The 15,837-nt window shown below is 30.4% G+C and overlaps 1 protein-coding gene and 1 pseudogene across 1 annotated transcript; one reads left to right on the top strand and one right to left on the bottom strand.

Annotated features, from left to right (window-relative positions):
• The first annotated feature begins 2,320 nt into the window (after positions 1-2,320).
• Positions 2,321-3,887, top strand: LOC111295368 (putative membrane-associated kinase regulator 4 pseudogene; annotated as a pseudogene).
• A 2,713-nt stretch (positions 3,888-6,600) lies between these two features.
• Positions 6,601-11,920, bottom strand: LOC111294190 (ankyrin repeat-containing protein ITN1-like). The gene is made up of 4 exons (XM_022887412.2): positions 11,608-11,920; positions 10,241-10,987; positions 8,849-9,258; positions 6,601-8,277 (listed from the first exon to the last, which is right to left on the bottom strand). Exons 1-4 carry the CDS (start codon positions 11,630-11,632, stop codon positions 7,447-7,449), a joined length of 2,013 nt encoding a protein of 670 aa, XP_022743147.2. The 5' UTR covers positions 11,633-11,920; the 3' UTR covers positions 6,601-7,446.
• Positions 11,921-15,837: the final 3,917 nt, after the last annotated feature.

Raw genomic sequence — 15,837 nt, 5'->3', positions numbered from 1 at the left:
AATTTTCAGAAATAAAAATTATGTGTGCGTCATGCAAAAAGGACTTTCATTCTGCTATATTCATTATTGAATTATAATTCCATGGTGGCATCAACGAACCATGTTGGTCTCCTAGTTCAAACTTCGTAGTTCTACTCTCAAACTTATCATGAAATTCCTCGGTGTCAGATATTTAGAATCAACCAGAGAAAATCTATCAAGCATTATTGCTTTCGTTGTTTGGTTTATCTTGTTTTGATTTCAAGTGATGACAAGGACTCCAAAAAAAAAAAAAAAAAGAAGGTTTTTGGTTCCTTTGTTTTACTTTTTTGGCCAAGAACACCACGTCTTAAACAAGGAGAGTTTCATCATAATTATGTCCCATATCAACATAGCAATACCCTTCTTGTTGCTTGTTTGGAAAATACATTTTCTTTATCCACCAAAAGGTGGAAAAGTGAGAGAGAAAAAAGGTCCCAAAATGGGGAAGCCTAGGGAATAAGAAGGGAGAACACTAATCTCTTTTCAAACAAGAACAAGGATAGTAGACAACTTTGTACTTGAACAAGGTACCAGCACAAGCTACAATTGATTTTGTACTCGCCTTTAATAGTTCAAGGAAATGACATTTGATTACACAATTAATCTTAATCGAAATAGAAAAAGAACCCAATCTCCCTTGATTCATAACAATACACATGATGGTGCTTTGAATATGGCCGATAAAGACTTGGAAAGACTAGCTAGAAACAGTAGTTGAAATGTGTCTACTTATGTTTGTTTCTTCATAAATCATAATAGAAATACAACTACTCTTAAACTAAACTGTTTAGATTTTTTTGGGGGGGAAATAATGAAAATGATCCCTTTTGGGATGTTGTTTAGTGGTTAAATGTGGGGAGTGTATTAAAAGTGAAGATGAAGCAAAAAAGAAAAAGGGAAAGTCTCGTGTTTCACAGGGAATTTCATCCACATTTTCCTCCCTTAATTCCCACCCATCATGAAATATCGGATCATGTGTTGTTTTCTTGGTTGAAGTCAACAACTCATGCAGTACTCTTTCATTATTTTCCTTTTAACTATTTATGTCATTTTAGGGTAAAAAAATCTATATTATGACATAGCATCAAATATAAACCTAAAAAAAAAAAAAAAAAACTAAAGATAGATTAACAACTCAAAAGAATGAACTGGAGAGTGCAACGTGAGAAAGTGTGATTTTAACATCCTTCGAAAATAGAATTAAGTTCCAACAAAACGTGAAAATAGCTCTGATCGCAAAAAAATGCATACATATCGAATCATGTCGGAGACAATCAGTGAAAAGTGAAAAGTTGTGGGTATGAATTTTCCAATGAAAATAATGCACACAAACAAAGGGAAAAACAAACCCTGGAATCCTGTAAAAGTTGTAAAAACATGTAATGAAAAGTGATTCTTTAGCTCTTGATCAGGTATTATTTTACTAATTAGCAAAAGGAACTTTATTCTAGTTTTTGTTTTATCTCCTAAAAGGGGCACAGATACAGACAGAAGCTATTCAATAATAATATTATGCTGATGAATAATGCTGGAAACCTGGTTTTGAAATGTGGGCTACTTTCAAATTTGAAATTGGCTAACAGATTCCAAAAATATCTAATTGTCTTTTGAGTAAATGGCAAGTGATCATAAATTAGAAAATGGTTTCCAGGATTTGGACTACCAGTGAGATATTTTATGACCCACATCTAATATTTATCCCACTTCCCCTCCCCTGATCACAGCATTTCTTCTGAATAATCATGACAAAAATTTTTGCATACACATGAAAATAGAAAGATTAAAAGCATTGTGGTAATCAAAATCAGATCATTAAAAATAATGATAGCAGATAATCAGTCTATTAATTTTGCAGGATCTTAATCATAGTTTTACTTACTGTGATAAGGACGATAAAAGCTAGTAGCTTTTGGTCCCAAAAAATAATTAAGTGTTAATGATGTAAGCTACAGTGCTTTACAAGTAAGCTGAGCCCCCATGATAAAAAAGCTGATACATTTGAGCTTGGAAATCATTAATGATTCTTTTTGTGCTCTCTATATATATATTAAGTATCAAAAGAAAGGATTCCATCAATTTATTGCGATTTTTTTTAATGAAAAGCAATGAGGAATTAGCCATCAAAATATTAAGTTTAAAAAAAAAAAGCATAAATGAGGTTCGGTCCGTCACAAGAACTTCCATAACATTTTGAATTTTTATTTTTAGTTTTTTCAAAAAATTTCGTAAAAAAGATTATAAATGTTATAATTTGAATCTCAAACTTACTAAATATCAACTCTTAAAAATGATTGCATAAATCATCAAAGCTAAACTTTAGATTCAATGTTTTGAATTTAATATTTGGAAGCACATGAAGATTTTCAAACATTACCCGTAAGCTATTTTCTTGTCATAACTTGGCAGCATCAACAATTTAAAGAGTGCACTCCACCCCTCTCTCACAAAGCTCAGCTCGATCCTCCACTTAGAAAGCGAGAGAAGTTTATCATAAACATTACGTTAATTCCTGAAAATGGCAGTAGTGAGCCTCCTAACAAATGAGGTTGAAGATGAGGAATACATTGACATGGAAGTCAGTTCATACTCCAACTTCTTCTGCAACTCCATAAGCTCTCCTCCACACCCAATAGAGTTTGAGTTCCAAATGTCTTCAGTCTCCATGGAAAGAAAGCCCATAACTTCCCCGGCTGATGAGCTCTTTTACAAAGGTAAGCTTCTACCACTTCACCTCCCTCCACGGCTGCAAATGGTCAAAAAACTCCTGCAAAATTCGAATTCTGTTTATGAAGACAGGAAAGATAACTTCGAAGAATTCTATAGCACCCCATTAACCTCTACTGTCACAACACCTACAACAACCAGCACTCCATTTGAATCCTGCAATATCTCACCTTGTGAATTCTGTCACGTTAGTAGAGAGCTGAATCCAGAAGAGTATTTCTTTGAGTGCTTAACACAAGTAAGCGGCTGCATTGGTGAAAACCCTAAGAAGTCTTGGACCAAAAAGTTTAAGCTGACCAAGCAGTCCTCCATTGGTTCAAAACTGAAGGCTTCCAGGGCTTATCTGAAATCTTTGTTTGACACAGGTTGTTCAAATGAGTCCTGTGCAGCCGCAAAAGTTGCCGCTGAAGGGTCAGTTTCAAAAGCGAAAGAAAGATTGGATAGATACATGAAATCAAGAAACAAAGATCCATTCGGGCAAATCCATCAGGACAAATATCAAATCTCAACTGCTGTAATGAGAAGTTTTGACGAAAAAAAGATTACTGAGAACAATGCCAATCGCCATAGGAGATCGTTTTCTCTGGCTATCAAACGACATTCAACAAACAAGTCTTCTTCCACTTCCTCATCATCTGGCTCTTCTTCATCTTCCTGCTCAAATGACTCGAATGGTTTTCAGTACTTGCAATTTCTTAAAAGAAGCAGCAGCGTGAATTTAGAGACTGAGAGTCCAATTCAGGGAGCAATTGCACATTGCAAGCAGTCTCAGCAGTTGATGAGGTCAAGAAAGACTGTTAGTTAAGTTGAGTTCTACTCATTGTCAGCTTCCTGTATTGCAGTTTGTGAAGATCAAGAGAGGCCAAACCTTTGCAGGGGCTGAAAAGAGAGATAGGGAGAACCATGATAGGATGTAGATTTTAGTTTTGTTTCTGATGCTTATCGATTTCCTCTTTTTTCTTGTTCTGTTTTTCCATCTCATAATTAATTTTGATGGGGGCTATGCTTTGAATCAGAACAAGATTTGAAAATTCTGAACAATGGTCTTGAACTGTTAGACCATAAAGTTTTATAGAAGTTTCCTAAAATGATAAGTGAATTCCTAGAAATTAACAATAAAAGTTTGCTTAATACAATCTCTCTTATTGCAAGTAGCCAGAGGTAACCTTTAAATAACAAAGAACTCACACAATCTCAATTCATATCTCTCATGGTTACATCAAACTTGTGCAAGTAGCCATTTTTTATGATGAAATGAATCTATAGCCGGTCAATTCAAGACTCACTATTAGGATTAAGTAAGGACAACCATCCTTTTGCCATATTTGCTTCACTTTGCAGATTTGACATCTGAAAGTTTCAGTTAGAGAAAAAATTCAGTTTTCATAATGCAAAAACACAGGGAATTTGGTACATCATAATAAATCAAGATAACATCATTTTATTTATCTAATTTTCTTCAAAAATAATGCAATCCTATCAGATAACTTTTGCATTAGTTAAAAGTTATAAGTTCACTGTACAACTTTACAATCAGATAATACTATGCAAAATTTTAGGCTCTATTCACCTATATAATAAAAAGTAAAGCAGATTCTAGATTCAAACTGTTGAAAATGATAAATATTATCTTTTCAACCATTCATTTAACTGAAAGGTTCTATCTATCATAAGCTTCCATAAACGGACAAATTCAATAATGGTTATTAGTAAAAAGTCCTTTTTTTTTCTTTTTTAAAAAAAAGAGAAAAACAGATAACAAAACATGGGTCCTGGATTTCAGGATGGATTTCAGATTGTTTCCATGTAAGTTCCCTGGGGCTAGTTTCACTGTCATTTTCAAAATTGTGACAAGAAAAGAAGGCAGAAAATAAATCTCCTCCCAATCACATTCAAAATGCCATAATTTTTCATATGCTTACTTGTAAGTTGTAAGGAGTAGAAAAATCTCAGTTCCCATCAACTATACTACAGGCGCCATGGTTTGCCTGAAGTATATAATATTGCTAAGTAATCATAAATTAGGCAAAAGGTCAATGTTATTTCAGTTCCAAACAATCATCATAGAAATAGAACAGAACTAATCATGTCGGTGACTGCAAAAACCTACCTGTTTCTGCCTCTTTAGAACAATTAAGAGACACCTGCCTGCATTAAAATATGTTGAAATTGCCTTGATCTAAATGAAAATTTGTTTTTCATTTAAAGGCCTAAAAACTGACATAAAATATATATGACAAAAGTTGGGATCGACACCATGTACACACTGATAAACTTTGCAATAACAACCCAACAAAGTTGAGAAAAGGAAGGACAATCAACAATATAAATATAAGTGAAAATCTTCAAGTGCAGGCAAACAGCCTTTTGAGGTGGGCTGCTTTTCTCTTCTATCCATTTTCATAGTGGGTCTACCAAACCTTAAACTAAGGAGAACATGTCAGCCAGACTTTTGACAGGATTTGAGCCAAAGAATAAAAAAGGCTAATTTGATGTTGATCAGCACAAAGAGGTCTTTGATAAGCATGTAATAAGAAACTTTCTCCCACCCAACTTCCCTGAATGTCTCTAGGAGAAAGAAAGGAAAGACAGCAAATACAATTTGCTTGCTGCAATGCATAATTAGTCACATTGGGTTGTTTTGTTTGTCTATCACAATCAGCTTAATGATATAAAGTCATTTAATACCATAATTAAGAATTCTCATAGTTTTTTTTAATAATTCCAATGATATAAAGTCATTACAGCTTAAACCTGTAAAAAAAATACCACAGTAAATTCGGTTTTTTGCGGCTTTTTTTTTTTATATAATTTTTTACGTATATGACTCCGAAGATAGCATTGGGTGATATACATAGTTGTTTTCCAATGATAATTATTTACAAAAAATCAGGTTTAGAGATTTTACACTGTCCAGAAGAAAAGAAAGACGAGCTCTTGGCAGGAAAAGACTCATTTCCTTGCCTCCAAAAGTTAGATCAACTGCAAAATTGTCTGATTTGATTTTTTTTTTTTTATATTAAAAATTTTCAACTTTGATGATTGATATTTTAAATATTTTATTAAATTAATGTTTTATAAAAATATGTTTAACAATTTCTTCATTCAAAATTTTTTAGAATTAGTTTTTTTTTAGAATTAGTTAATAATATATTTAAAATAAAATAAGGTCAAACATGAAATTTTTTTTTTATTACTAAAATTTCAAAAAGAACAATATTTATATGAGACTTTGGGTATGAAAAATAACAATTAATATATCCGATAATAATGTAATGTGTTAAGAAATTTGGCTGACTTGAGCTTGAGTCCAATTTATCATTGCGGTTATGTCTTTAATTTGAAATCAAGCCCAGTCCAAACCTCAAACAAAAGAGTCTCTCTTTAGTTTATAGGTGAAGATAGCTGCTCTTCCTAACAGTTTAATTATCAGTTTATTTTTTTATGTGACAAACGAGTTCGTCCCAAATTCACGCAGCCTCCCTCAAATAATTCAACTTCGAATCATCTCAATCTTTCTCTCGTATATACAAAAAAATATTTTTAATCCTTAAAAATTTTAAGGAAAGAATCAAATTTAATTTTTTAAATTAAAAATAAATAAATAAATATATAATTATTCAATCAAATGCGCGGATTTTATATAAACAAATGCCAATAATAATACACGAATAAATGGTTCAGTGTGTTGCAATTATTTGCGTGTCTTAATCGTTCAAACTTGTCAACCAAAAGAAGATATTCTTTTTTCTAATCATATTTTTCAATCCCATTTCCCTTTAAATTTGTTTGGCAGGGAGCCCTTTTCACACGTGAAATAATGAATTTATCTACTAACAAGTTGTTTACACAATTGATTAAAATTCTCCTCCTCAGACAAAAATGTTTTTAAGTTCAAATTCTGTTTCAAATGTACAACCTATCATCACTTATATTAAATTGTCAATTACAATATACTTTCTTCTTACTTGAAAACTAAATAATCTTCTTACATCAAACTTTTATTAACCAAAAAAAATAAATAATAATAATGTGTTTGCCTCTCGATGAACACAAGTGTTCTTGCCCTTCACAGGATACAAAAAATTCATATGAAAACCAAAAACACTGAAACAAATTTCAAAGGCTAGAACGATTATTCATACATTTCAAAGGCTAGGCTTTTAATAAAAGCTGATACTATTGAGTTAAAATATCACAATCGTATGAACCCATCAAACCGAGACTGATGCAGTTTTTTGAGCATTAGCTCCAGATGTCTTGAGTAATATTCAGGCTGATATTGTAGGCATGTGAAAACCATGAGCTCCATTTCTTGCATGAAAAGAATCACAAGCGTGGCCAAAAGCATAGCCATTTAGGTACATGATAACGTCTTAAAAACCAGAACTGATCATGCCTTTTGCCACCCTTGCTCTACCAATAAATGCACTAAACAAACTCAAAGGACATAAAACAAATTGCCAATTTCCTCATTCCTCTTTCTTCCTTAAACAAAAAAGCCTTCGAAGAACTAGTAGTAGTTCAAATTACTTGGTACCTCGCAAGCCATGGTCATGAAAGTAGATGTGCATTGTGCATATACCAACGACCGGGCAGAGGCCAAACAGGTATTATTTTTATTTAAATCCAATATATGGCATATTGGGATCTGTTTTGTAATTTTTAACATTCATCTCCACTTCCCCTGTTCCAGAGGTATCAGAGGGCATAAATCCTATCAACTTCAACTTCAGAATTAGTGAAGTCAGAATGATGCCAAGAGTTGGATCCACTCCTCCTTGAATTCTTACCCCTCTTCCTTCTAGTCCTCTTGGATTTCACCACATAATAAGTCATTGTGCCAAGAACCCCAGCCATTATCAGACCCCCTACAACTGTAACCAAAAGTGCTGCCCACTTATGTCTACGGCCCACCACAATATAAGAGGAGGCCATAAAAGCAACTGAAGTACAGACAGAAGCCAACCACATCAACTTGTTAATCACTTCCACTACCTGTTTCTCTGCTTTGGTTTCACCTCTAACCAATGTGATTTGAACAACGACAACAGCCAAAGAGGTGAAGAGAGCAATAGCATTGAAGATGAAGAAGATTTTGAAAGAACTAGAGCTTACTACCACAGCAACTCCACTATCTTCATCTCCTCCAGGCACAGTAAATATAGCTGCAAAAGCAACAGTTGCAAATAGAACAGCCACCACAGTCACAGAATTGGTGGCATTGTTGATTCCTTCTCGGTGAAGTTTTCTAAGTTCCTTTGAAATATTATGAACATTTTTGTTGGTTCGTTTGGTTTGTTCAAGCTGTGTGTGGACATCTTTCTTAATTTGGGTCACTGCATGCCTCAATTCATCTCTTGGTTGATTCAGTTCATTAGCTCTGAGAGCACCATAGCGAGAAAGGCAACTCTTTATATCTGAGGATTCTGCAGAGAGGGGAAGCCCCTCGGCTATGTCAAGGGCTGTTTTATGGTCTCTGGTGAGTGCATTGACATTTGTATCAGGAAGGGACAACAACTCGTTCACTATCTGCAAGGAAATGGGAAGATTCACTACTATGAAACTGTAAGGAATGACACTAACTATAGGAGATTACAGGTACATGTAAAAATGATCGTGTAATATATAAACAGTCATAGGAGGAGGAGCCAATAGATGGATAATAATAGAGAAAGCTTAGCTTACGAAATCATACAGTCAGGTAACACAACAGTAACACATAGAGTGATTTTAAATTGGTATCAAAATAAACCTTCTACAAACCATTTACTAAATAAATCAATATTTGGAACTGAAAATTTGAGTTGAATACATAAATACATGACAACCTTATCTCTCTCTACATTTAGTTTTGTCTTTATAACATTGCATACATGCTAGTAAAACCATTTATAGGATGCTGCTGCTGCAAAAACTGTGGAAGGGTCTTAATGAACATAAACTTGCATTGCAATACAATCTGCCACTGACCATTTAAACTATTCATAAAATATTGAAATTTTCATAAATTTTATAACAATAAAAAGTATGCAGCATCAATGAAAAATGTGCTTCTACCTCTATAGCAAGAAATGAAAAGGGAGTGGGAGAACAGTTGTACCTCTGTTCTCTTTTTCCTAGTGGCTACATGTAATGCTGTATTACCAAACTTGTCTGGAAGCATTACAATAGCAGCATCTGCCTCCAGAAGCAACTTCACCACCTCACAACTCTGTCCTTTAACAGCCATGTGCAATGCGGTCTGCCCTTTCTTGTCAGTTCTTCTTGCCAATTGGGGATCTTTGCTAAGCAAAGCTTTTACAACATCTACATGCCCCCGTCGAGCAGTTAGATGCAATGCATTTTTCCCATTTGATCTGGTACTCTCTAGCAAGCTTCCATCCCTTGACAGCAGCTCATTGACTACTGCCGTATACCCTTTAGTGGCTGCAGAGACAAGAGGGGTTGCATTTGATGGCCCAAATGTTTGGCATAGACCAGGGTCATGATCTAGCAGCACTTGGACAATTGCTGCAAGGAAAGAACCAGGGTCACTGTTCCAGCCTAGCATCTATAAAACACAACGAAAAAGGACCATAAATTACACAACTGGCCTGTAGAAAAGCAAACTAATAATGAGGAATTTATTTCTTCACTATCTAATCCATATTACACAAAACAGAATGATGAAAGTTAGTTCTGAAGTTGAAAGAGGAAGATGCCTAGTCAATCTGCTTACTCAACTAATCACATAGCACAAGGCAATAACCCTTTCATTAGTATAATGATATTGAATTTGTTGTCTTCATATTGTAAAGAAACAAATCAAAAACCTAATTAGGTTTGTATGTCCATCATAATCAACCTACAAGTTAATAATCATAACAAGCTGTTTAAAGTATATAAAATAAATGCCACAATAAGATAAATAGTGTAAGGTGGTAGACTGTTCCCAGAGGAAGTTATAAATGGTAAGGCACAAATATTACGCCCCTAAACATTTTGCAAGCATTTTCATAATCAATAATATTACTGTTATATTGAAATTATGTTGTTCCGAAACTACTATAAGCCAGCAATTGTCAACTAAAAAACCTACATAGTTCAGGAGAACATATATAGCCCTATGCTTTTAACAACTTCTATTCCCAAATAACCATAACATTTTTTTTTTACTATTGCTAACAAAAAACTTGTTAAAAGAAACTGAATTTAGTATGATATACATTGTAGATGACATTAATCAAAGGCAGTGTAGAAAAAGTAGTTCATTTCTTTGGGTTCTAAATTTTCCCCTCCCTTCTTCCTACATTTTCCATGCCATCAGACATAGCTTAATTGTCAAAATTATTCAGCAGTTTTGACACCCGCTTGAACCAGTACTTTTACTTATCATCATCTTTGCAAGAACTGAGATCAGAACTGCTCATATACAATTAAAGAACTCAGCCAACCAATTGAAATCAAACAACACAACAACAAAATTACACACCCAAAAGGACAAGATCATTACCATGGTGCCCTTCACTCGCAGAAATATGCAAGGGATCAAACCCGGATTTATTCTTCTTAGTAATGGTCTCTTTATTTGAGTATTTTAGCAATTCCTTGACAACATCAAGATGCCCTTTCTCTGCAGCTGTAAACAAGGCTGTTTCCCCCAACTCATTCACCTCATTCACAACACTTGCCTGTATCTCCAAGACCTCCATATTAAAATCTTCCCCACTTGCAGTCTTCATCATCTGTGAATCAATGTCAGCGAGAATCTGCTTTACAGCTGATAGATCACCACGCTGTGCTGCCAAGTGCAGCTCAGTGTCATTATGGCGTCCTGTTACCTGCTTCACATATTTCTTTTTGCTTGCCTGATCAATGCGCTTGCCAGAATTTGATAGGACCAGAGCTGGGGCTGTTGCTGTAGACATTGGTGATGGTGTTGTTGAGGGTTCTGCAGTACCAGAACTGAAACTGGTGAGACTACTGGACATTCTGTCAATCCGCTTGCCAGAATTGGATAGGACCAGAGCTGGGGCCACTGCTGTAGAGGAGGGTGATGGTGTTGCTGAGTGTTCAGTGATACCGGAACTGGAACCGGTGAGGCTACTGCCCATCCTATCAATATGCTTGCCAGGATTCGATAGGATCAGGGCTGAGGCTGTTGCTTTTGAGGATGGAGATGGTGTTGGTGATGCTTCCACGAGGGAATTCTGACTCAGCTGTGAAGCCATTAGTCCTTTCTCCAAATCCCTCTCTCCATCTAAACAACCAATCATTAATCAAAATAATTATTAAACTAATCCCAATTTTGTTTCATAATCCTTCATAGAAATGATACAACTAACCCCCAGAAACTGAGCAGGTAAGAAAAAAGTTTCTTTTTTCAGCACCTATCAATGAATCAATCACAAAAGTGATGCCACCTTCCGTTGCTTCAACTTAATTCTCAATTTCAAACTAAAACTACTGTAAAATTACACACACAAAAAAAAAAAAAAAAAAAAAACTACTTCCCATCAAAATGCCATATCTTTTTTCCATTCAATTAAGCTCTAATGGATCAAGATATAAACTTAATAGCTAGTCTAAATTCTTTAAGGTCCATAATACTCAATATTCTTTAAGACAGTAATGTCAAGCTAAAATCCAATTAAAAATAGAAAAAAAAACATATTTTTTCCCCTGAATTATGCTAATTTCCTGGTTTTAAAAATATCCCATTAAGTATTTTGAAGAAAGAATGAATACCCAGAATCAAAAAGTGAACTTTTAAGCTAGGATTAGGAACAACCTTTACAACCAAAAAAAATGTGATGAACAAATAAAGATATATGATGATGAAAATTTAGAGATGGGTCAAAGTAGAGTCAACTGTATTACCTTCTTTGATTGGAGATGAGGCCATGGTTGAAGAAGAAGAGAGAAGCAAAACTGAGAAGAAAAAAATGGAGAGAAGAAGTGATGGGAAATTACTAATTTATCAAAAGGAAAGAGAAAAAGGACATCAGAAAAGTGAAGTTTCAGAGAAAAGAGTAAGAATGCAAAAGACGTAGGTTGGCTGAGGAAGGTGCTTGGAAATATCTTTGGCTTTTTTCTTTTTTCTTTTGATAAAAAAAAATTAATAATTCGCGTTGGATTGGTTATGCTTGATTTCCATGTCAGGAATCAGCACTGGCTGTCTGGCTCGCACTACGTTTTGAGCCTGCGGACCTAAAAAGAAGGAAATTTAAAAAAAAAAAAGGTTATCATCTAAGGAAAAAGTAAGATTTACTGTGTATGAATTTGTTTTAATTTTATATTAAACTTAATTAATTATGTTTTGATTTATTGATTAATTTATTTATTTGATTATTGAATGATTTATTATACATGAGTTTATTAGGATTATAATTAAATTTGATAAATTTAAATACCGATGTATATAAAAATGATATAAAAAAAATTGTATATATATTTAAAAAAACATATTTTATGTTTAGTATATTGATATAAAATAATTTAGTATCACATACATATTAACACATCTCAATACGTGATATAAGATAAATAATACGTTTAATTTAATTTTATTATCGAGTATCATTTAACATGTTTAATATATTTATCGTATTTTTATATTTATTTTAATTTAAATAAATATATAAATATTATTTAAATGTTTTATATTTTCATTATGATGTTTAATTAGCTATTTAATATCATATAAAAATTATTTTAAACATTTAATTATAATATTTATTTAATAATTATTATAAAATTATTTTTTATATTAATAATATAAATATAATATAAATATTAATAATATTACTATACATTATTTTATGCTTTAATTTTTTATATTCTATTGTTTTGAATTTGATGTTAAAAATTAATATAGTCATGTAATATAAATTAAAATTTTAAAAAATATATATGTATTAAATATATATTAAATAAGTATTAATTTTTTTTTATTTTTTAATATATAAGTATTTTTTATATTATTAATATATCAAAATTATTAAGTTATAAATGATGAATAGTTTATAATTATTTATTATTTTAGTTGTGTTATTTTATATATATTCATATTAGTCGTGTCTATTCATGTATATTCGTATTTAATTGTGTCTATTCGTGTATATCCATATTATTTATATTTATTTGTGTTATGTTTAAATTAATTAATTATATACGTATTAATAATATCATGTCGTGTATAATATGTATATTAAACTTATTATATTCGTGTTTAATATTTAAATATATTTTATAATTAATGTCGTATTCACGTTTTAATGATTTGTGTCATTATACATGTCAAAGCATAAATTATCAAGTCTAATTGTAACAGAAATTTATAATTTAAAAATATACTATTCTTTTAATTGATTTTGTTAAGAGAATATATTTGTTTGATATTTTTTTAGTATGTGATTAATCAAACACATTAACCATCATTAAAATTTTAACAAATTATAACTTTATTATATATGAGAAAATTCGATTAAAATAGCATTTTTTAAAAATGGTGTTTATCATCTGATTTTTTTTTCCTTTTTGTTTTCTTAAAATTTTAAAAACGTGTGATTAGTATATTTGTATTTATTGAATCTTGTGTACAGTAAAATTATTTAATATAAACAAAAATATTCCTTTGTTTCAAAATATTTCTCATGTATTAATTTTTACAAATTTTTTTTAAAAATTGACTTTAATGAATTTAATATTAAATTTTAAATTTTTTTATAAAATCAAATTTTCATAATTTTAAAATGTAAAAATTTTAAAATAGTTTTAAAATATCAAAAAGTAAGAGTTTTAGATGTTAAAAAAAAAAAAGACATAATTTTAGAATATCCTAAAAAAGAAAAATAGATAAAGAAAATGAGACAAAGAGAGTATCATTTTTGTTCACGACAAATAAGACTAATTTAATTTCAATAGTAAGTGATTTTAAATTTAAATTATCGTGATTTTCATATTAATGTTAATTTTGAATGGATATTCATTATAATGTAGACATATTGTATCTTATACTTGAGACTAGTTAGCGAACTACTCACTTTCAATTCTTATGTTAATGAGAAAAAAAAAAGTTGATATATCTTAGGTTTAAGCAAAAAGAAGGCTTTATGAAATTTGAAGAATTAAAATAATTGTTAAATTTTATAAGATAAAATACTTCACAATTGAAAATGCTTTATTCTTTTAAAAGCATGTGATTAGTATATTTGTATTTATTGAATATTGTGTACAATAAAATCATTTAATATAAATAAAATTATTTTACTATCCCAAAATGTTTGTCATTATTAATTTTTATAAATTTTAAAAAAAATTTGACTTTAATGTATTTAATATTAAAATTTAAATTTTTTTATAAAATAAAGTTTTATGATTTTTTTATATCAAAAAATTAAAAAAATTTAAGATATAAGAAAGTAAGAATTTTAAATATTTAAAAAAGACATAATTTTGGAATATTCTAAAAAAAAAGATAAATAAATAAAATGAGACAAAGAGAATATCATTTTCGTTCACAATAAATAGGACTAATTTAATTTCAATAGGAAGTGATTTTAAATTTAAATTATCATGATTTTATATTAATGTTAATTTTGAATGGACATTCATTATAATGTAGACATTTGTATCTTATACTTGAGACTAGTTAGCAAACTACTCACCTTCAAATCTTATGTAAATGAGAAAAGAAAAAAAAGCAATTTAATATATCTTAAGTTTAAGCAAAAAGAAGGTTTTATGAAATTTGAAGAATTAAAATAATTGTTAAATTTTATAAGATAAAATACTTCCACAATTGAAAATGCTTTATTATTTTTAAAAAAATTTTAGTTTTGTTTAGTTAGTACCAATTAAAACCTATGAATGAGCAAATGGATTAATGGATTCTCATATTCTCATTATTTTTATTTTGTTTTATAAATTTAGATTGAATATTAGTATAGCCAATAAGATTTTGTCTTAATGACAAGAAAAAGATTCTATAATCCAAAATCCTATTTTTAAATTTTACTGTTTTTTAATTTAATTGATAATTATATTTTAATTAATTAATTAATTAATTATATAAATATAGTATTTTATTGTAATTGTAACTTAAAAAAATTGAATATATGTATAATAAATCCCTACCTCTTCCTCAAGAGAATTATATTTTATCTCAAATTAAGCTTTTTAAGTCAAAGATGAATTCACATGATTCTAAACATAAACCTTAGGAAAAAATTGAAAAAAAAAAAAACAATTTTAACACCAATTTTTTTTTTTTTTATAATACGGTTAAGGATAACTCAAGCTTTTACACAAGTTTAATTTTTTCTTTATCTTAAGAATTTTTTTTTTAACATTGATATGATGTGTCTAAAATTTTTATTTTTAAAATATTTTTCATAAAAATGGATCTTGATAAATAAAGAGAGATTCTTTTTTTTACCAACTCCACTAATTCTTATGAATAAAATATTTTACCATTAAAATGATACTCCTTTTCTTTCAAAATGTTTGGATATATGGATTTTTGCGAAATTTAAGAAAAATATTTTAATTTTAATATATTTAATTTTAAAATTAAATTTTTTTATAAAATTAAAATTTCATAAATTTTAATATTAAAAAGTAAAGAAAATTATAAAAATAATTTTAAAATATGAAAAAAAAAAAGAAAAACAAAGGGAGAACAAAATATAAATTTTGTTAATATTTAGGAGTTTCTGGATAAGAGGAACAGAAATGAGAAATTATGGAGTCAATTATTGTCCAAGACTGTGCAAAAGTTAAATCTTTGCGGCACTTTCAATACACCCCAGCTAGGCAAAGACATGAAAATTTTGGTTTTCCAATTTTACATTTTTTTTTTTTTTTGCCTTCCCTTTTGTCATCTTTCCTCTTTGTCCCTCACTATCATTACCAAGTATATACATGCCAAAATGGAAGGAACAGTATCGTGGGCCATAAGGTTTCTGCCCACTCTAACCCAGCAGTTACTCCTTTGGTCTTTCATTTTTTTTTTAGCAAATCATTCATTGGGGCTTTGATTGTACGACTTTTCTTAAATTAATAGGCATATCAAATGGACCTAGTGACCCATTAGACGATGGGCTTGAT

Source organism: Durio zibethinus, chromosome 14, assembly GCF_047325235.1.
Source record: "Durio zibethinus cultivar Kanyao isolate XHJ-2024 chromosome 14, ASM4732523v1, whole genome shotgun sequence".
Lineage (NCBI taxonomy): Eukaryota > Viridiplantae > Streptophyta > Magnoliopsida > Malvales > Malvaceae > Durio > Durio zibethinus.
Note: the sequence above shows the minus strand (reverse complement) of the source record. Positions and strands in the feature narration are given on the sequence as shown.

Bases quoted from the DNA above. Each gene is read 5' to 3' on its own strand.
- LOC111294190 (XM_022887412.2), bottom strand. From the start codon at position 11,632: ATGGCCTCATCTCCAATCAAAGAAG. The intron at 10,988-11,607 runs GTAATACAGTTG...TTGGTTGTTTAG, and splicing joins CTCATCTCCAATCAAAGAAG to ATGGAGAGAGGGATTTGGAG. The intron at 9,259-10,240 runs GTAATGATCTTG...CTTTCCTTGCAG, and splicing joins TGCGAGTGAAGGGCACCATG to CAATTGTCCAAGTGCTGCTA.